The following is a 23986-nucleotide window of genomic DNA, read 5'->3' as shown; positions in this document are numbered from 1 at the left end:
TTTACGATTTGGTAATTGCGAATCTTTGTGATTCGCATTTAGGAAATTGCAAACTGCGATGTACCACAGTGTCTCAGACACTGTTTGTGATTCCCAAATGGGTCACCAGGGACCTGCCTCATCAATATACATGAGGCAGGTCACACTTTGCGATCCATTGGGAATGGCCTGTCCTCACAGGGTTGTGGCCTGCTGGGGTCAGCAAACCACCATGTCTGAGGTTGCTTTTTAAAGCTTTTTTTAATGCATCTAGTTTTCCTTAGAAGGAAACAGAATGCATTTCAAAATTAAAAATGAAAAGTTTCCTTTTCATTAAGTCAAGCCTAGGCAGTGCATGCGCTGTCTCTGTAAGACATGGTGTGTACGGTATATGGGCTTTAACCACACCCACTCTTGCCATTCGCTCTTTGTTGTGCTTGTCTTAAATGCTTCACTTTTACTGGTGCATTATGCTAAATGCCCCTCCTTTGCCTGCTAAGTTCCAGCCCACGGATATTTCACAAAGAGAACATTTTTGTTGGCCATCACACTATGCCACGCTTCCTCCTGTTACAGCGTGTGATGGCCCCTCCTCCTATCTGTTGGTGCATTAAGCGTGTGATGGCCCCTCCTCCTATCTGTTGGTGCATTATGCTAAATGTTGCTCCTTTGCATGCTAAGTTCCCACCCAGGGAACTTTCACTAAGAGAACAGTTTTGTTGGCTATCACAGTACGTTACGCTTCATTCTGTTACAGCTTATCCTGGCCCCTCCTCTCTCCTCCCGTCTGGTTTTGGTTTATCCCGTTGAAGGAGAACTTGAAAAGTAACAATTGTCTCACCTGCAGTTAGTGGAAAAAAAATATGGACATGCAGCAACGGAAAAAGGGGTGCACGAACATTCTTATTATAAACTTCTCAAGTATAAGCATACTAGAGCCTCTTTGAGGCAAGACAAAACAAATGAGGTCCTTATAAATTCATACCACATTCCAAACGTATTTGTGCTGTCTTCTCACAATTATTTAATGTTCAGACCATGGCTTAGTGACATCAAATCTCTCTAGGATCCTGAGAAGCAACATAAGAAAATACCAAGCTAACTGCCGGCCTCAAGTCACCCTTCCCCCACCTCTCCACATCACAGCTGGAGTCTAAAAAAATAAACAGTTCAAACAGTTCGACAGGGTGGTAGTAGTAGCAATAGGTTATTTTACTGTCCACTCACCACCTCAGCTGCAAGCATTATTGGCTCTCTTCTCGTACAACAGGAGGGGGAGAAGAGCGCATTCGCAGCAAAGGGAAACAAGCATTGGCATAGCCAATAGATCTCCTCTTTGGGATCTTATAAGTGTCTAACCATGCACCACATGGGTGCATGGTTAAACACTTGTAAGGTACCAAAGGCAAGACCTATTAGCTATTCCAATGCTTGCTTTGTAAGAGAAGGCAGTGGTCCATTGGACTACTGTCTGCTCTTACAAAATGTTAGCCCCACGTTCACAAAGGGAAAGGGGTCCCTTGGGACTCCTTCCCATTTGCGAATGGATTACCACCAACTTGTAGTCGTAAAACATTTGTACATGGCCCTTTGACGCACTATTAGGATGGGACGCCCTTAACACACCCCTTCCTAATACCGACTCGCAAACCATATTTTGCGATTTGGTAAAAGGTTACCAAATCCCAAAATTGGGTTGGTACATACAAAAAGGCTTTTTATCAGTCACAAATGGACCAATTTGCCGTTTGCGAACGCTAAAACCTTTGTACATCTGGCCCATAGTGTTGCCTGCTGTGGTTTAGGAGAGCTGCTTCCTAATCTTGTTTTATAAACTAAATTTATGGTTTGTACTTTTGTTCAACCCACACCTCGGAACATCATATGAAAATAAGAATCTATTGTATCTTATAGTACGCTTTTTAATTTATGAGAATTGAAAGGAAACTGATTATTTCTAGAGTCTATGTACAGTATTTGAATTAACATCATTGCATTTGGCAAACGTATTCTATGTAATGTTACAGATGCTGAGCCTGATTTCAGAAACTGTTTCCCATTATGGTTGAGTGGCCTTGCATTTCACTGATTTTTTTAAACTAGGCCATGTCATGACCTCTGCTAACATTCACAGAAAATCAAGAGACATCAAGCATTTTCATCTGTAGTTAAAACACTATAGCAAGTGCTCAGGAAATCTTAGTGGTTCAAGTGGCTACTATAAAACTGTTTTTAGCTCATCCAGATCTGGTGTTGACTGATCATGGTCATATTCGTTATCACACCAACAAAATGGAAATGTACCACAGCATGGCTGCAACCAGGGCTTCCAAATAGTATTATATACAGAGAGCTGCTGAGGGACGGGAGTTATTGTCCTCTGATGTTCTGCCATGGCCTGGTCAATTCTTTGTATCAGCTGTAGAAAACGGGGCTCAGTGTCTTGAGAGATAGGTTTAGCCTCAGAGGGATCTTTGGAGAGGTCGTAGAGCAATGGAGGGTAGTGATGGGCTACACGGGGCCCATCACATTGGCACAATCTTACATCATAACAGCCAATGGCCCCTTCTGGATGAAATACTGGAGTGATATAATGAGCCTTCCATATTGCACCACCTGTGAAAAAAACAGTGAAGAGATGTTGAATCTTTTAAAAATGGTATCTATCTGTATCTCACAGAACAACTTTTCCAAAGCAAGATAGTGAACACATTGGTAAAAAAAGGCATTCTTTAGTCTATTCATCATTGTAAAATTTGTATTCGGTTTATAGAAAAATAAACCATACAGGTGCAATACATATACATCACAGCGATCAATAATATCATTTGAAAAGGGCAAATACATTGAATAAGACCACAAGAAGAATATCATACAAAATAATAAATACAACACTTCAAATTAGGAGTGTTAACAATTCATTTATAATCTCAATTTCACGGCCTCTCTCAGAAAGCAATCCACAGTAAAACAAACTGGGTCTGCAGATAATAACTGTATAAATATTACAGCTGGTGTTTCCTGAGTGAAAATGAACCCTCTGAAAAGTGGAACTGTAAATCTGGCCCTCAAACAGGCATAAAATCTACAGAAAATATAAAATTGATAGTGTCCTGTGCTGAGGTTGAATCACGCCCACAAGATGCCAGACTCCCAACCTTATGCCATCGATCGGCACCGCAGTCAAATTAAATATAGTAAAGAGATATTGAGCGTTTATACTGTGCACCGTGACCAGATATAGCTCTATATATGGGGTGGTTTTCACAAACGCATAAGCATGAACTGTAAGTTTAACTAATTACTTCAGCTCCCTCATGTCTTTCCTGTAAGCATAGAAACTAGATTTAGTCCATTTCAAATCTGCTATAGTAATGCTACTGGGATTATGATATCGACCTGGGCCCCCAAGAGCACAAATCTTTAGTTTGACTTAAAAAAAAACGAATTTAATTTGATGAGCCCCATCCAACTGCACTTTCTTATAATAATCTTGTTAATGGATGATCCACTCGTTTCCCAAACAGATAACCATCTAAAAAAGGGGCGAAGTGCGAGGACATCAGAAATATATCCCACTCAGAGTTCCTCGTGAGCTATAGAGCTGGAGTGGTCTGGGTACCGACAGAAGCCGCCTAAAAAGAGAGTTCTCCACTATTTGTAAAATTACTCCTGCAATTGATACATGTAACCTACTAGTAATTTCGGTGTTAGTAGTCCGAGTATGTAATTAAAGGCGGTGACGCTTCCATGTGTGCATTGCGTGCAAATAGAATGTCTGTGAATTGAGCCTGGCAGTAGGTGGCACTCTTTTTTGCGTGTTTGTGCACCTGTGTGCCAGAGTTATTTTTTTTAAAATCAGCATTAGGTTTTTGAAGCACTTGGGCTTCTTTGGCCTCTTTGTGCATCCCTAAAAGCTATACGTTTTTTTTTTCTGGCACATTCTGGCTATGTATTGTATTGTATTGTATTGTAATTGTATTTATATAGCGCTTACTACCCCTGACGAGGCGTCGAAGCGCTTTTCGATGAGTAGCACGCTACTCCGGAACCCAACAAGAATTAGTGATGGATTAGTATCGTTTAATAATGAGTACAGTTTTAGTATTATTATGAGTTAATTTGAGCCGCGGATATGAGAGTTTGTTAGTTAGACTGACTGGAGTAATGGAGGGGTGGAGGAGGAAAGAAATCCAGAAGTGTTAATTGGGAGTATATTCTTCATATACTCAACCCAAAGGCTTGGGATGAATAAAGGGGGGTAGAGGGGGAAGAGTATGTGGAAGGTTAGGGAGAGCATAGTAGCAGGGTGAGATGAATGCAGGAGAATTTAGTAGGGTTGTGTGGGAGGTCACAGAGGTAGAGTGAGATTTGGTGAGTTAGATGTGGAGGTGGAGGGAAGAGCTTAGGCAGAGATATTTAGGAGATGAAAGTGGTAGAAGGGATTTGGGATGAGTCAGAGTGAGAATAGAGGATAGTTTGATAGAGACATGACATAAGAGTGATGAGTAGATGAGTGTGATAAGATGAGAGCAGGAATTCATAGATATCTAGTATAACAACCCAAAACCAGGAGCCATGCAATGATCCACGAACATGCCAAGCACAGAAACAACATATAAACATACATACACATATATATATATATACACACACACACACACACACACACACACACACATGAATACACACCCATATGCACATACAATACATAATTAGAATCATGGGTAAAAAAAATACTTAGTCAGACAGGTTTAAAGAGTGTGTGTGTGTATTTTGTTGTTATGACAGTAGCAATACATATTTTCCAAAGAAACTATAAATAAATAGAAATATACATATAATCTGAAATAAATATTTATCCACATAGGCATATGCAGTTCATAGTTGTTTGAAAAAGGTGGTTCTGAAGGAAAGAGCCAACTCTTGAGTAGTTTTCTGAAGACAAGAAATGTATCTGTGGCTCTTATAGCTGGGGGTAATGAATTCCATAGTTTGGCTGCTTGGACGGAGAAGGATGTACCACCTATAGTCTTTTTCTTGTATGGTGGTGTTCTAAGGCGGGGTGCCAGTCTTGAGCGAAGGGTTCTTTGTTGGATGTATTTGGTAATTTTCTTTCTGATAAAAAGCGGTCCTGTTCCATGTATAGCTTTGTGGGTGATACAAAGCAGCTTGAAAGTGCATCTTCTGGCAACGGGTAACCAGTGTAGTGCTCTCAAGGCAGGGGAGATGTGGGCTTGCGGCTTTATATGTAGTAGTAGCCTGGCTGCGGAATTCTGGATACGTTGTAGTTTTTTCATAACAGATAGAGATGATCCATGGTAGAGGCTATTGGCATAATCCAGTTTGGATAGTACAAGCGAGATAGTAGCTTGCACCTAGTTGGGGGAAGATGCGTCATAAAGTCTTTAAGGTGATGAAGCTTGTGCGTGCTAATTTGTCTACTTGGGCATTCATAGTTAGCTTGGAATCTATGGTGATTCCTAGGTTTTTAACTTCCTTGGATAATTGAGGAGGTGGTCCGAGATCGTCAGGCCAGACGCACAGAGGGTCATAATTTTTCCAGTCACCACATATGAGTATTTCTGTTTTGGAGGTATTTAGTTTGAGATGGCTCCAGGTCATCCACTGATCAACGGCTCTGAGGCAACTGAAGATTTGTGAGTTTTCAATGTTTTTGGGGTCTTCTAATTTAAGTAGTATTTGTGTGTCATCGGCATAGTTGTAGCATGTGAGATGGAAATCATTGATCAGTTCTGGTAAAGATATCATGTAGATGTTGAAAAGCAAAGGTGAGATGATTGACCCTTGGGGGACCCCTGCTTTTGTGAGGTAGGGTTCGGATGAGAAGGGGGGCGAGTGGATGATATTTGCTCTTTTTTGGAGATAGGAAGTAATCCAGTTGAGAGCAATCCCTTGTATCCCGGCTTCGTGGAGTCTTTGAGTGAGGGTGTCATGTTCAACCGTATCAAAGGCAGCTGAGAGGTCCAAGAGAAGTAGTGCAGCAACTCCATTTCGGTCGACTGTGTTTTTAAGATCGTCCCAGATTGCCATGAGTGCCGATTCAGTGCTTCTTCCTGGGCGGAATCCAGTTTGGAAGTCTGAAAGTATAGAATTGTCTTCAATGAATTGTGACATCTGGGCGAATGCTGCTCTTTCTATCAATTTGCCCAGGAAAGGTCCATTTGTGATAGGTCTGTAGTTGTTGGGGTCTTGCGGGTCTAGGTTTGTTTTCTTTAATAATGGTCGTATGTATGCCTTTTTCAGGTCTGCAGGAAAAGTTCCTGAAGTTAAAGAGTTGTTGATGATTCTTCTTACAGGTGTGGCAGCAGAAGTAGATAGCAGGATGTTCTTGAAGATTTGTGGTGGGCAAGGGTCAGAAGGGCAACCAGAAGGTCTGCTTGCTTTGACCAAATCCATAAATTCATCCTGGGATATTTGTTTGAAGGACTGTAGAGGTTGGGGTGGTTTATTCTTAAAGGGTATTTTAGTAAAGGGGTAGGTGCTGATGTTTTTCTTCTGTTTCAAATAGGAGTCGACTAAAATTCAACCTAAGGCATATATATAAGAATGCCAATGATGACAAATTAAAAAGACACAAGAATGTTTAAAAGGACAATTTAAAAATGTTAACTGTGCCGTAAAAAATGACGAATTTCAAGAGTCAGAGTCATTTTGGAGGTTGCCAATCGAATTCAGGATAACTGAAGACAGGAAATCTTCCACTTCAGTAGGTGGAAAAGTAGGGAGTTCATCACCAAGGAAAACAAAGGAGTATTCGTGTTCCAAAGCCTGAGCTCCAGCCAACGCAGCAGCATTCTGTGGTGTGCCCAACAATGAGTTTAGGGCTGCATCGTCCATGAGGGGCAACTCATAAGCAGCTTCACGTAGCAAACGCACCCTCAACGCGCATGCCTGGTAATAAGCCCTCAGTGAGATCATCAAAAGATCAGCATCCAATGAAAGCAAACACTGCATAGAAAGGCAAACTTTCAGTGCATGTTTGAACAAGCAGCAGAGGCACCGTAATACGGGCTGCACACAATGCAAAACTGGTCTGAATGACAGAGACCAGCCACACTCCAATTGCTATAGGAGTGTTGCTCCAAAGTACTGCATCATGCGTTCACGACAGCTGCGCTTGAGGAAACACTCTCAGTACTCCTTCTTGCGGCAGGACAGCCATTTCGCAGAAAAAGTAGCAATAGAAAGATACCACCTATTATAGCCAAAGTTATCGGAAATCCTCCCAACATACTGGAGAATATTGAGTGGATGGCTGATGGTATTAAACCGAATACGGAGGAGAAAGTGTGAACGAAACCAGAACCAACAGCCTTAAAGAAATTTGCAATTCCAATAGTACTGGACGCATTAAATATTCGTCCCACAAGCTCACCAAAGTGTCTCGGAAAGTTAGTACTTAAAAGGGACTGTATCTCTGCTGATGACCTTGCCACCTGAGGTGCGCAGGTCTCGCATGCAGACGGGAGCGCCACATGTTTCAGGAACAATAAAGCCTTGAGTCTGCTCAACTTGTCAAAATTCACATTAGAAGTAGCAATATGGGGCCAAATCTCAGCTACTTCCCTCTGTGATGTAGGAGGAAAAAGTATGTTCCTGCAGCATGCAACAATCTTAGAGACCGAAACAGCAGCAACTATTCCAGCTCGCATTCCACAACTGTTTTCACTACTGAGGAGGACATAGCTGCCATTTAAAAGCACATGGAACCAAGGTCTAATCAAGGGGACCGCAACTCCCTTCAGATAGCAGGCTAAATTTGCTGTCAAAGCGTTACACGCCCTGTGCAAGGACAGCTGTTTACAAACCAATGAATGGCTGACAGAAGTCTTGCATTCACTACCGCTAAGAAAGACCTCTTTCATGCCACTGAGACATTTGTACGAGAAGGGCAGCTCCCACACCTCATGGATGTAACTATGTCCTGGTCTTTCATATCTGCTTACTAGAATGCGTTTCAGGCAGGACGTGAATTGTAGTGTTGAAATAGGCAGAATAATGACCCAGTGTATTAACTACTCAGGAGATGGTGTTTCAGCCACAGTAAAAGGCAACTTTTCGAACTTTTCAAAATTTAACATGACATAAGTCGCTTCTTTCTTAGCCATTAGTTGTTGTTGCCGCGTTAAATTAAAGGTAGAAAATATATCCCTTGCGCTAACATGTTGCCAGGGAATCCGACCTGCCTTCAACATTTGAAGTGTCCAACCCAAATGCATAACGGACTTCAGTTGACTCCATGGTGTAACGAAGACATATCACTTTGTATTATGTCTATTGCAGAAGAAACAATGTTGTCTAAGATGTATATCCGGTCGGACAGGGTATTAATCCCATTATCTACAACAGCTAATGCCTTCAGTAAGTTTTCCTGGTCTACATGCCTAAACCGGGCAGCGGCTTCTTGTTGGGAAAGCTTCCAAATTTCCTTATAGACTGCGTATAAGAAGCGCTTTCTGCATTCTTTTCTGGGGCCTAACAGGAAGTCCTGTAAGTCAGTGTTATTAGACAGGAGACTGAGGTGTTCTCTAACAGCACCTAGTGAGGAACTCTTCAACCACTGTTGGCATAGTTTCCCTACTCTGTATGTTGTTACTATACCCGCATGTTCAGATGACACATTGCGAGGGTCCATCCTACTAGTTCTAAACCCCCCGTGGAGTCTATAAAATGTTTATGACTCCCACTGGTATCTAATGGCCATAATAACTAACTTCCAGGATGTGACAGTGAAGCATTAAACGTGCTGTTCTGGACCCATTCATCAAGCTCATCTTCAGTTGCATTTATATACATTTGCCATTTGTAGAACTTTTTGCAGGGGCAGGAATACTGGGCACATTCAATTCCTTAATCTTTGCTAAGCCTAAGCAACTTGTTTGTTGTACAATTTCATTTAAAAATATCATTTGAACAGGTATTAGGCATGTTTTAAACAAATCTTCCTTCCCCCTTATTGGCCAATTTCTTGTTCTCCACACACTTTTTAAGTCAATCAACTTCAGGCAATATTCATAGCCTTCTATAGCCAACCAGGAAACAAAGGAATCCAAATAAATTAACTTCATATCTGTCAATAATATGAGTACATTTTCCATTGATGGCAATTTAAAATAATACGACTTAGCATTTTTAACACTGTGCCAAGAAAAATATGCAAACGTTTCCGAATATGTTTTAGAACTCCATTGTGGTGGAGTTGGACAATGTTCTCATTGCGTGTAATTAAAAATAGACAATTTGGGGTACTTACTCTGTGAATGAAATGGTGCCCATAATAATTATAGCAAAACATATCACCATAATTCTCTTTAGATTGATAAATATCTTCACTCTCAAATATGGTAAAATACTGCAATTCAGTCATCATGGATTCAACTGTTTTCACATGCCAGTCATCAGAAACAACTCCGGGTATTATTACATTGTTCATTGAAGGTTTAAACACGTATGTTGTTTGAATGACCTCCGTGGGTCTGTATATATCAAATGTGACTTTATCCCAAACAATCCCATCAGGAATCGGTATAGCGGAAATGTTCACGAAAGATAAGTCTCTGCGGACCTTGTGAGAAGAAAAATGGGGTTTTAGGACCACATCCACCAGTTCAACTGTTGATCTTTCAGGAAAAGAAATGACCATGTATTAATAGAAAGAATGTTATTACAAAGCCTATCCAAAGGAGGAAAGCTAATGCAGTCAAGGAAAGCCACAAATAGTTCCATGGAAAAATAATTTGTTTTAAGCCAGTTTATCAGCTTATGCGTTTTTGGCAGTTCAGATGTAGAATTGGCAAATGAGTCTCAGAAAAAGTCATTGACGTCAGCAAAGTATCCAGAGGCAGTTCGTGCAAAAGCTGGAGCCGTATTTGTAAGAGGAGAACTGGAAGAGGTCTCCCGTGGTGGTTCACAGTAAATGACGCCAAGTTGTAGGTAGACAGAAGAGTCCAATAGTTTACAGCTTTTATTACAGTGATGCTTTAAGCTATGTGTTACTTTGGGTGCAATGGTTACAAAATAATCAAAAAATACTCCTGACTGCTTGTTTAACAGTAAAATACAACATTAACCGGTGTTCAGTGGGTTTTCCTAGTGCGTTTGGCCTCTGTGCCACTACACCTACTGCTCCATTCAAATCGTAGCCCCTAGTGCCTGCAAGGTAACTGCGCTTGTGACCGCTTGCCTAGTGCTAGCATATAGAAATAATCAGTGTTTGGTGGGTTTCCTAGTGCTTTTGGCCTCTGTGCCACTGCATCTGCTACACCATCTAACTCATGGCCCTAGTGCCTGGAAGGCAACATGATTAAATGTTTTATATCCATCTATCACACATCCAAGCAAACAGCATCTGAGACACTCTCCAATCAGGTTTCTACCACGATATCACTGTACAGAAATTTTGATCCTCCAAATAGTTGATGACTCCCTTAGACTCCTTGACTCCGGCACTTCCTGCCTCCTGGTCCGCCCGGATATATCTGCAGCATTCAACACTGTCAACCATCACGACCACCTTCGTATTCATGAACTATGCATGGGATGTGGAGAAACGGTCCTCAAATGGTTTTCCTCTTACCTATCGAACCGTTCCCAAATTGTGAAAATGGCCAACTAATTCTCTAGACCAGTCAGCATTCACCAAGGTGTCCCCCAACGCTCGATTCTCTCCCAAACCCTCTTCAACCTCTACCTAGAACCACTGTGAGTGATTCACAGAAACTCTGGGATTCTCTTCCACCTCTACGTCAATACCCAAATACACTTGAAAATCTCATCCTCAGAGGACGTAGCCCTGCTTTCAACTCTAACCACCATTTAAAACTCAACCCAACTAAACAGAATTTATTTTGATCTCACCTCAGAAATATTGGCACCGACTCACATCAGTATCCTATTACAGCATATGCAAATGCCCCAAAAGTGGAGATATTTTAATTTTTGGATACATTTTCTCAATATTTTATTAGAAATGAAAGGCTGACTCGTGGTACACGTTTTTTGGTTGTAGTCATAAACCTTGGGCTGTATGGAAACATGGCACATCCATATATCATCTGAATATATACTAAGGTTTCTGGAACTTAGGCCCATATTTATACTTTTTTAGCGCCGCATTTGCGTCATTTTTTGACGCAAAAGCGTCCCAAACGTACAAAATACAATTATATTTTGTACGTTTGCGCCGCGTTTGCGTAAAAAAATGACACAAATGCAGTGCTAAAAAAGTATAAATATGGGCCTTAGTGCCATACCTCCCTCACTGATTTGTTGGCCAGGAGATCACACAAAAATTAAATTATGTTTAGCATTTGTTTGAAAAACTATCTCTTTCCCTACAGTTTCCCTTTCACGGCAACCCAACACTGCCAAGGCTTGACCCATATCTCTGTTCTTCCTGGTATTCTAAGTGTGGAGGTACCAGATATGAATATGTTTTAAAAAGTAATGCTAGGCATTCAATCAGTGGACACCAGCTAATGTTTTTGATATGGATGCTTCCATAGGCCTTTCTGCAATTGTTTAGCCCATGGTTGACTACCTACCCCAAACGTTTATCAAAAAGGAAATCCCCAGTGGCTTTTATGATCACCAGCTAGTTTGGTTAACAGGAATGCCCTGAAAATGTCATAGTATGGGTACAAAAACCATAACGTCTTTACTTTCCCATGACAGAAAACTCCAGAAATTCTGGACATAGCCAAAACTCCCACGGTTCACAATTTCCACAGTTCTACTGCTAAAACAAATTCTCCAGATGTTGGTGGGCCTACTGCTTGGGATAGGAATATGCCACAACTTTAACTGTGTGAAGACAACATTGACAATACACTGATTTCACACAGTGAAAGTTTTTTACTTTTCGTTTACTTTATGGAAGGCCCATCCATGCATGTGATGTACTTTTTTAAACTCTTTTTATTGGTTTCAGTCATAAAACATTTGCAGATAGAGTGCATTGATCTACAACAAATCACATTCCACAATACATCAAACAGAGATACTCCCTGATGTAGGGGGTCAGCCATGTAGTTGTAGCATCAACAACGAGACTTTAAACAATCACATGCATGGGACACAATTAACAGTACATTTTGAACAGCCACAGGCACTATAGACACTTCTGATGTAGAAAATAAATTCATCCCTCTTAATCACTCCTTCCTAGGGAGGGCTGTTATCGATCACTAAGGCTTGGCAATGTCCTATTTAGCTAATAACACCCCTAGGTCAGCTAGGAGAGTCTCTCAACTTAGACCACCCCAGTCATCTAATATACCCTGTGCTACTATTTTAGGGTACATAGGAGTTACCCTCCACTACTTCTCACAAGGAGCATGCGGTCTCTTTCCAATATTGGGAAATAATAAGGCTTTCCCATATAACATGAAAATATGTAGCAATGGAATGATTAAATCTGGCAGAATGAGGATTTGTAATTTTGACCATCATCGATAGACATTCTGGGTTATAGTAAAAGCTATTGAAATATGTGAACTGGAACAATCTGAGAACAGATGTATTTTCCATGGCTCTGGCAGCCACTTTTGCCTCCAGCCACCTGTCAGGCCTACATCCTCTTCACATTTTTGTTTTAAGGCAACGACTGGTACTGGGAAATTAATCAATAAAGAACAATATAGTAAGGAGATACCCTTGTCCTATTGCTCCTTTTCTACAAGTTTAACTTCCAAAGCACTGCATCACAGGGTGCTCTCTAATTTCGTATTCTAAAGCTCCAGGGCTTGCCTTACTTGCAGGTATCAGTAAAACTGAAATGTATGGGGCTGGAATTCTACCATCAATTCAGCATAGTGCTTTATGTGGCCCTGGCACCAAATATCCCATAGGCTGGATATACAGATCACTTCCCATGTGCGAAACCCAGCCAGTTGAGCAATATATGCCAGCCATCCCCCACACCCTCCCTCCACACCGTGGAGTGGATTTAATTAAAAATGCTGTGCCATTTAATGTGCTTTAATGCCTTCTGACTGCATGGAATGGAATTCTAATAAAGGAAGTCAACGCAAGTGATTTGCTTAGGGATGGGTGAAATTAAATTAAAATTATGTGAGATCACACAGAATTACGCAATGGGCGAAACCCTGCATTCAGCTCTATTTGATTAGTGCAAAATGCACGCTTGCATCCATAATGGTCCCAAGAAAGCATTTTGCACTTAGAAAAGAGCAGTAAATGCAACAGAACATGGACAGCAGCAGCTGGCAGTCACATGTGCTCGTTTTTCCTGCTATTGTGGTAGGTATTTTTGCCCTAAATTACTCCAAATTACATGAACCAGCATATTCACGTATTTTCAGTAATTTCCTGTCACAAGAGTAATGAGAAATTATCCTCCTATTTATCCAGCCGTAGTATAGATTTAGGGGCATATTTATCATGGTTTTGAGTCACACTTGCACTACACAAGGGGGCGCAAGGACGATGCAAAACCTAGGTCAGTCTTATCAAGTAAAGCAAGGCCACCTTGCATAGCCCTGAGTGGCTTGGTAAATCTAGAGAAACACAAGACAGCACAAATTGCTGTGTTGCATTATTCTGCCCCAGGATGCGTTTCATCTGTGTGGGCCTTCCCAAGCATCTACTAATGGGTTGTGGTGCATTCCCAGATTTACCAGCACTGGTAAACCTGGGCATGCATCAAAATGCTTTGCCTTCTTAGGGGAGGTGCAATGAGGAGAAATGCTTCTGAGGATTATTTTTGCACAGGAGGGTGTCCCTTCCTGCACAAAACAATTCTGCCTTTACCATGGTACAAGGGTGCCTGAGTTGGTGCAAGGTAGCACATTGTGCACCAGCGGAAGGAAAGGACAGGAATGTGCCATATCATGTTAAATATGGCTCATTCCTGCCCTTTTCTGTTAATGCAGCAGAGCAGGTAGCTTGCTGCATGAAAATATGATAAATCTGTCCCATTTTGTGTAATCATGTCAATGGATCATAACTCTTTTGGATCTTCAATTCTAATCAAAATGCTGATTCTCACCTCTCTCCATGCAACCAATCACTAATTGGGATGAATCGTGTAGCCCAGTAGAAATATTTAAGGTCTGCCCATCAGAGACCTGCATCATACATGCCCTGCTTACATTTAACAAAGGGCACCCACAGAGGTTTATTCTCCCACAAGAATGCTGTTATTAAGAACTTAATGTTCCCAAAGAATTCGGAAGGCTCTATGAAGGGGTAGTTCTGTAGTGTCCACAGAAAGAGAAGAAGGGAATCATTGTGAGTAGTGCTCCCCTTCCGTTAATCACTAAGGGCATGGAGGCCCACAACTTAATTTCTTGTTTTAACCTTTTAAGTAGTTAAACAATGTTAAACTCCCAACCCCTGCATTGGGTCTGTGTAATTTCCATACCTAAATACCAGAAGTGATCTTCTGCTTCTATTATCCTCATCTCCTCAAAATATGTTGAACAATTTCCCGAGAGATGCACATAAGTGGTCTTTTACTAGTTAACCTTAAATCCAGTAGCATTCTCCATACATTTTAATGATATCTAGAATATGTGGGGTAGAAGCTTTTAGATGCTGCACAAAAAACAGCATATCATCCGCATTTAGGAACACTCATTGTCATTGGATCAGTGAAAGTCAGTTACCTATGCATCAAGTTGTAACCATTCAGCCAGGAGCTCAATCACCAGTGCAAACAGTAAAGGTCAAAGTGTGCAGCCCTGCCGGATGACTCTTTCGTTAGGAAATGGACCAGAGATTACCCCATTTACGCTGACCTGGGCCCATGGGGCCTGCGTATTTGGTCTCACGTAACTCAGGAATCTGGGTCCCATATTCATATGGCCTAGGACTTACAAAAAAAGGTTCAGTGGACCACATCAAAGGACTTCTCAATAGCCAGCCTCAGGCCACCACTATCAACGCACAGTTCCTGCTTATGAGCTAGTAACAAATTATGGGGCTTTAAGCAGTGCCTGGTACTTCTCCCAGGCAAGTAGCCATATTAGTCTTCCCGTACTAATTAACCTATTTGAGGACAACCTGCTTGAGGACCTTAGCGATAATTTTGGTTTCTATATTAATAAGAGGAGGGGTTTATTCGGTTTCAGTATAACTGAGATTGCCGCACAGCCCAGGTCATGTGGGAACATTTTGTAGTCATCAAATACATTTCAAATATTAGTGGTCAGGAGAGAGGAGTATCACTTAAAGAATCCAAGAAGATCCCATTTGGGCCAGGCATCTTGCCAGCTGGCATAATTGTAATTGCCCATTGGATTTCTTCTTCTGTTTTCAGATCATATAGGTTAATCCGCTACGTTCCGGGCACAGTGCGAATTGGGAGATCTTTCCGAATTGGATTTTTCATTTCCAAATGAGATATGGGTACATCACTCATAGAAACTTCAATAGTAGGCTGCAAATACATTCGCTTTAGCTTCTGGGGAGGAGACCAACTGGCTGGCCTGATTTTTGACAAATGGGATTATTTGGATCATTTGATTCTTATTGGAAAGCCAGCATAGCAACTTCTCCGGTTTGTCTCCCATTTCATAGATTCTGCAAAAGGAACCCAGAAGGGCTCCTTGTCCATCCTCATAAAATTTATTTTTCAGCAGCACCCTACTTAGTTCCATTTTCTTTAAAACCTCTGGGTCATGTCCGGTGCTAGGTTCCTCTTCTAAATAGAGAGTGTTGTGCTTGAGCTCCTAACTCTCTCTTTCTTTATCACTGACCTTACCCCAGATATATGTCATGGCTCGCCCTCTAATAACTGTTTTGAATGCCTCCCTCAGGGTGATTTTGGATGAGACCAAATCATTATTACATTTAAAATATTAAGCAAATCTGTCATGTAGCTGATTTGCTATTATGTCTTCTGTCAGCCACTACACATTTAGGCCCATATTTATGGAAAGTTAGCATCGCCTTGGCGTCAATTTTTGATGCTAAAGTGGCACTAATTGAAGTCCATATTTATATTTTGACACTAGACCCATCTAGTGTCAAAGTATTGCTGTTAGTGCAAGTTTTAGGAAGGCCAACCAACCTTGCGTCTCATTGTGACAACGAGATGCAAGGTAGGAGTTCCCTTCCTAAAAATTACGCTAGCCCTCTTGCGCCATATTTACCTCCCGAAGCAAAAAAAGATGCAAACCAAGGAAGCAGACTGCAAAAATGAAGCTAAGTCCAAATAGCGTCAAAATTTAACACCTGGTTAGACCAGGAGTTAAAAAGAGGGCCACACACCACCACTCAAGGAAAACACCCAGAAGGAGCATTTGCAACCTCCAGGACAACATGGAAGTGGTACTGCTCCGGCTTGGCACATGCTGCAGACGTCAGTGAAGACAGCAGGTCCCTTCACCACCACCGCAACAACCCTAAACACCACCACAGCAGCCACAAAGGCAGAGCAGAAGGCAGGAGAGGATCTTCATACAGTGGACAACCATCCATGGGCTCGGGGAACAAGATGTCGTCAGGATGTGCCGACTGAACCGGGAGTCCATTGTACGCCTGCTGCAAAACATTGCGCCACTCATCACAGCAAGTGTGCAAACTCCCACATCTATCCCACCCATGACAAAACTCCTCGCTGTCCTCCATATGCTGGAGTCTGGATATTTTCAGATAGCTGGCACACAAGTGGCTGGTATGTCCCAGCCATCCTTCTTTGTCCTCCTACCTAAGGTATTGGATAGAATCGTACGCCTCACACCCCACCACATCTGCTTCCTAAACACCCAGTAACTGCAACAGGAGACCAAGCAAGGTTCTACCAAATTGCTAGGTTCCTGCATGTGCTGGGTGCAATGGACTGTGCCCATGTCCAACTGGTGCCACCTGCAGTAACCGAACATCAATATAGGAACCACAAGCACGCCCATTCAATCAATGTGCAGGCCTTTGTGGACCACTGTGGGCTCCTCACTAACATCCTAGCAAAATATCCCAGCAGCGTCCATGATGCCGACATATTTCGCCATTCCACCATCAACGAGGGGTTCCAGGATGGCCAATATGGCAATGGCCTACTTGTAGGTAAGCCACCATACCAATCATTACACACAAAACACACCAACCATATAGGACAAACAAGACATACACCACACGAAATACACATGGGCAGGGGAACACAGATGTACAGGCAACAACACATTTGCAACATGCCACACTACACCGCAATCATTGCACATCACAAACACATAGACCCACATGTACATAACACAGGCACAACCTGACTGGCACACCACGTGTGGACAGGTGGAGCAATGTCCCATTTGCATACAGAAGCTGCCCACAAACCACTAGAAGTGTCCACTGGTTGACAACTAAATACAGATCCCACACACATTACACCAATCCAAGAATAGCTCAGCTATGACAATGGCATAGGCTAAGGCCATTTAAAGAAAGTCACACATAGGCACATCCCCACGTAAATCATGGTGTGCAAGCCTCTGGCAGCACCTATATCAAATGCCACCCAAGCGGTGCCATTACCAACAACAAATCATCTACATATACATGACATACCTGTAGTGTGCACGTACACCTGTCTGCTGCATTATGTTGCACACATAGGAATACAAGTTAACCTGCCATGAAAGACCATGGGGCAGAATCTTGAGAAATGGGGCAGCACCTACTCCAGTGCCACCCCAGATGCATCGCTTAGCGCCCCCTAACACCACCATGTATGTTCCGTAGTGTACCATGGTGCAGAGTTTGTGCAAAACTGTAAAGATCATGGATGCCATAGAGGGACTCAGCAGGAGTAAAGAGGACATACCTAACCTTACATGCACCGTACATAGGGATCCATGTGAAAAATAGGTGTGACCCCTCCCAAAGCCTGCACTGTACATGTGTTGAAAGTATCTGTGATAAATCATGTACTAGATGCTAGGAGATGCTGCTGCACCAAATTAGATCATCCTACAAATGTGTGATACACACCCTCTTACTTCATGGCTAGCACAACCATTAGCTGCCACAAAGGGTCACTAGGTGTCACACTGCATGTGTAGTGCCACATGGTAACATGGACAGCACAGATTGGTTTTGTTGGGCTACCATGGTGCCTCTACATCTGACACCATTGTGGTGCACGGAGGTGGTAGATTCCATCCAACAATAGGACACTGTCTCAAATATGGACAACACAACACTTCTTTGAAATAGTTTAACCATCAGTTTGGAACCAATATGAAAATTCCCAGGTCCCTGAGCCACCACCCAAGACTGTTATGTCCATCAACACAGATCTATGAAACCATGTCATAAAAACAGGAACATACACCATACCACAAGCAAGTCAGAGTCACCACTCTACCTACAACTAACACCTTCCATGGTCGAAAACCACTATCAAGCTTTACCAACACATCTTCTCACATTCCTTTCCAGCTGATCAAGGTTACAGCATACAGCCATGGGTAATGACTCCACTTGCCAAACCCACAATGGTGGAAGAGCGTGCATACAACCAAGGGCACAGAAGAACACGCAATGTGGTGGCGAGGACATTTGGGCTTCTGAAGTCAAGGTTCAGCTGCCTGCCCCTGACATGAGGAAGCCTCTTGTATGCTCTACCACTGGTATGTCAAATCATACTGGCATGTGCAATCCTCCATAACATATGTATAAGAACAAACGTTCCCTGGGATGATCAGGTTGACGTCCCCAACGAGGAGGAGGATGATGATGATGGAGCAGCTAATTTTGAGGGGGAACAACAGAACACTGTGGCAGGGGTTTGCAGGAGACTCCACATAGTACAGAACTTTTATGCCTAGTGACTGGACTATCATCATCACATTGTAAATGGCACAAATACAATACTTTGCACCTGGATCTCCTTGGTCTACTCATTCTCCACTACATATACCATTGGAATGTAACTCAAACCACAGGGAAAGAAACACAAAAGTTACAAGTATGGTAGCAACATTGTTTGTGATGTAAGAGGGTCTACTGACTCTATTTCACATATCAGTGACACACAGTTCATGGGCATGTGACTCCTGAAGGCCTAGATCCATGCACCACAACATATATCATGCCATCAAGTGAGTGGGCAAAGTGCTAATTCCTAGCCCTTTCCCCACATCAACACCATGCCTACCAGGATGTATGCAAGGGGGGCACACATAAGGTAGGGGCTGTGTTTAAGTAATGTAGGAACAGAACATTGTCACATCTCAGGGTGATTGCTGCTTTGTCTGCACTGTGCATATGTGACAACGGGGGGCATCATTGGTAACTATGGACCTTCAGTAATTGTACAGGGAGTGTAACCAATGTTGGTGGCAGAGCCTGCACAGTGTATCCATGGGATTATGTCCTGCCACTGCCATTGGGCACAACCCTGACAAATGTTGGACTTACCTAATTTATGGCGCACACACACGTTGGCTGTGGAGTGTGCTGTGGGTTGCCTGACAAATTAAGCAGCTATGGGTACTGAATCACTATCCAAACACATGACCCATTGTCAAGTGCTAAGACTTAAATGGGACAATGCACCACCAAATAATGTGCTGGGTGGAACGTAGGCAGAGTGTGTTACACTCCCTATGAACATAAGATGCATACTTTTCACACAAATCTGCTGTCTTGACACATGCCTACAACAATACCAGATAAACATATGAAGACCGATGCATGGGTGTATGTCCTGGGTAGCACGGGGTTTGCTAGTACCAATACATGACATGTGTCCGCATGATTACCAAGTATGCTCTGTATAACAACATCATACAGCACATAGCAATACACACCACTCATTGTCACTCACATGCCAGAACAAGTGCAAGGTAGCAACAGTTACAAGTTATCCCATACATGTTTTGGGCTCCAACATGGCAATCAGGTGTGGGATGTGCAACTATTTCCAGCAATGTTCAAAAACGTCAGAGACCCATCAGAAAAAGGAATGGGAGTAGAGGTGGCCATATAGGTTGCATTTGGCTAATGAAAAAAAAACAGCACAGAGGGGATTTCACACCTCAAAATCATTCAGTCATGTTAAGAGCTACTTAGGTTGTGGCATGCTGGACGAAATACATATCCTTGTTCAACAGAGGATGTGGATGGACAGCTGAGAGATACCCACAGATACTTGCAAATACAACATGGAAGGTCATTTGGAGACAACACAAGTGCTGTGGCAGGTGTAATGTTGTGTGCGTGACACTTATTACATCTCACAAATACTGTCAATGGGACGGTAACTATAATGTAGCCAGTATAATAAGATGTGCACATCTCCAATTTACACAAGTCAGATGTTGCTTCCTGTCTATGTATGACCAGAATATGTTGCTGTAGAAGATGTGTACAAAGTGAAAGCAGCCTAAAGAATGGGAGCAATGTAGGAGACAATACATACCTTACAAGTAATGCAGGTAAACATGTATAAGGAACACACATAGACTAATACTGAAACACTTCAATTTCTACACGTCAACATTCCACATATGTACAGAGAGGGTGGCCAGGTCAGTACATAACCTAGTCATGTTTGCCACTATCATTACCTGGTAGTTGCCCACTGCATGTTAACATGACAGGAGGCAGTGACAGACAACACCATCTGTACCCTGGCACGTTCCCAAAATGGAAGTCACAACAGTATACAACCCCTAACTAAGCTGCCAATGGAAGTTATTAAGGACATCAAATGATGAGATGTCCTACACGTGCAATTACCCGGTCCTCTGTACATGGGATGGGGAGGGTGACATCAAGTACCGCAGAGGAAAATGTGAAATCCTGGTCTGTTTGATCACAATTGCGCATGTGTCTGTCTGCAGGGAAGTGTGCATTGAACTGTTGAGTAACTTTCATAAAAAGGCTAGATCGCTGCTCCAAACACTCTAACACCACTACTCTGGCTACATAAACTTATGACATTGTTAGGGGCCTGATGAATGTGCACAGTGGGTTCTGTAAACCTGCCCCTTCACATGCAACCATGGGTTTGTGTTACCATACTAACTCCCTCAGTAGTGATGAAGAGTAGACTACCATCTATGCCAGACTGCAACACTGCTACACAGTGGTATGCCACTGTATGTGACAGTCATAACAAACATGATGTGGACAAATGTGAATGCCTAGTTAGTGGCATGCGCATATATACCACATATCTCAGCACACATGTACCACTGTAATAGCTCTGGCATGGTAATGTGTATAGGATTCTGAACCTAGCACAAATGTAAAGGCATAGGTATCACAAGATCAGCAACTGAAAGAAATGACATTCACATGTGTTCCAACATACGGAAACATGGATTGCACTGATATGACTTCACATGTATTTGTCAAAGTCTAACATGTGTCCGTGCAGGAAGATAGTAATTTGATGTTTCACATCCCATGAACACACCACTGTGGTCATGTGTTGCTGAAATGACACTACACATATCTTAACACACACACACAGCATATAGCAACCTTCTGTGACATGTGCACATACCATCTCCAGCAACTAAGATGCATGGGGAACTATATGTCACACGTGTAGCAGGGCATCATGAAGGCAAAACCAACAACACACTACAGAGTGGACACACATGCATACACAAATTGGCAGGGGTAACATGTGGTTAACCCAGTCCTAGTTCACTGCATACTCTGAGTTCAAATTGTCATGGCTGTCACATAACTTACCATGTGTTGGAAAAAGGCCATCATATATTTTGTGTTGTTGGTATGGGTACATTTGTATATCAGACATAACAATGTAGTTCTCCCACAAATTACTGTTCAAACACATATGAACACTCATAGTAGACATGTGCTAACATGTATTTGGACACAGTGTAGCTACACATGCACATATGCACAAGGTATGAATAATTGCATACAGCAGAATCAAACAAACCTATAGGTTCAACATACCAATGTCACGGTAAAGATATGACTGGATAGTTACACACATGTAGCCATACCATAATTACAACATTGTTGCATAGCCTATGTGACATGGTAAGTGAATATGGGTGCACTCAAGGCCTACATTGCAAAATTCCACGCATTCCTGTCATGCGTAAAAACAAATGACACAAACGGCTCAAATCCACAATCTGCAACATCAGAAAAATGACTCCTGGCCCCTCAGCATCTATCACATGTACACGAGCCTTTTCAAACACCATGGGGAAAAATCGATGCATGACCATTATGCATCAAAAATATAGACGCAAATGCCTAAACCTCATACTTTTCACACAGATGAAAGCTGCTTGAACACTGAGCGTCTATCGTACATCCACAGGCATATTCACACACAATGGTGAAAAATTCAACGCATGACAGTCATGGGTCAAATATGTTCACGCATTCACATATACCATACTTTTCTTCTAAGCTAAAAGACGCCTAGCTCCAGAGCTCTATCGCATGTCCACAGGCTTTTTCACACACAATGGGAAAAAATCGACGCATGACTGTCATGCGTCAATAAAAACAATGCATGACTGGAAACGTGACGCACAGGCCCAGGAAGTAATGAAACAGGACATCCTGCCTGCATATACGGTGCAGTGAGTCCACTTTCACTTCACAGTCTTATTTTCTGTGACTCTGTGAGGGTGTGTGGAGCTTGTGCTGTTGGAGTTTTGGAGTATTTGGAGTGTTTGTGCTGTGTCCTAAAGCTGTTGTGTTTTATTTGTCATTTAATCTGTCTTTTTTATTGTAAGTGTTCTGTATCTGTCACTGTATTGTGAGGTGGTTGTTTGGGGTAGGATAGTTATTTGGGGTAGTCCCGGGGCATTCATTTTTTCTGTAAACTTCATTTGCACTCCATTATGTCAGGGAAAGGGAGGATGGCCACGTTGTCGGCCGAGCTGGGGGGCTTCAAATGGCTGGTACAACATTACCTCCCCATGATTCTGGTACTAGGTGGCCGTGTCATACAGGGCTATCCCACAGAGGCCAGGAATCTGCGGAGGGGCAAGGTGCTCCACCACCTGACTAGAGGTTTTGCTACAGGAGAGAATGACCACCAATTGAAACACCGCTGGGCTGATCTCATCACAAGGGAGCAAGATCTGCTGGATCACCTGGGCATCGAGATTGGTGGAGCAGTTGGTAAGTATCCCATTTCCATACCGAGTCCATTATTTGCATGTGCATAACAGGTGGTGATACAGTTGAGTGCAGCATGTCATATTTAAGGATCTGGACAAGTGCCCCAGCGCCACCTTAGGGCTGCCATTCTAATGTACAATAATGAAGCCGAGGCAGGGCAGATGTGCCATCTTCCCTGCACAACATTTACAAAGTGTTGTGATGCATGCATAGGGCTACTCGGTTGTGATCAGCATAACATGAGGCCTGCGCCATGAATTATGTATGGGAGGGGGCCCAAAACCTGTTTGGGGGCAAATTTAAAAGCCTCTGGGAAAAAGGATAAATAACTAAATTCATTATTTCATGCACTTTAAACAGCTGCTGAGAGCAGGTGTTATATGGGGGGCATATAAATGTATGTGATGGGCCCCCATGTACTCAGCAGACGTCGTGATGATTTGTTTTGTTGCAACTCCTGCGGAGTACATTATTTTCCTACACATAAATAGATTCAGTTGGACCCTACCTGCATCATCCTGTGCCTTAATTCTCATTAGGCATACACATGGCGGGGGTAAGTGGGTGCACTGAGGGCCGCAATGACTGTAGTGATGCACTTGGTGCTGCACCATTGTCATTCAATCTGCCCCTTTGTGCCATTGGCTAAGGCCATGTAAGGGAGCTTGACTATGCACTGGGTCCAGACTACTAGCTCTTTCTTCTTCCTGAACATTATGTATCACATACACCCCAAACTATGTCTAGTTCCACACACACACATGTGCTGGTTTAGTACCACAGGTCTGGCGCACCTTATTGACAGTATGGGACTGCCCTGCATCTGCTCCATCACTGACACATTACTCAGAAACCTGCACCAACATATGGATCCTTGGAACACAGAGCAAGTGTC

General features: G+C 42.6%; 1 protein-coding gene across 1 annotated transcript in view; it reads right to left on the bottom strand.

Annotated features, from left to right (window-relative positions):
- Positions 1-1399: 1399 nt before the first annotated feature.
- Positions 1400-23986, bottom strand: part of LOC138250329 (arylsulfatase D-like) — a 951998-nt gene continuing 929411 nt past the window's right edge. Inside the window, exon 11 of the mRNA XM_069205095.1 lies at positions 1400-2595. Within this exon, the coding sequence (XP_069061196.1) occupies positions 2198-2595 (398 nt within the window). The 3' untranslated portion in view covers positions 1400-2197. The remainder of the gene's footprint in view (positions 2596-23986) is intronic.

The sequence above is a fragment of the Pleurodeles waltl genome, chromosome 8, assembly GCF_031143425.1.
Source record: "Pleurodeles waltl isolate 20211129_DDA chromosome 8, aPleWal1.hap1.20221129, whole genome shotgun sequence".
Classification (NCBI taxonomy): domain Eukaryota; kingdom Metazoa; phylum Chordata; class Amphibia; order Caudata; family Salamandridae; genus Pleurodeles; species Pleurodeles waltl.
Note: the sequence above shows the minus strand (reverse complement) of the source record. Positions and strands in the feature narration are given on the sequence as shown.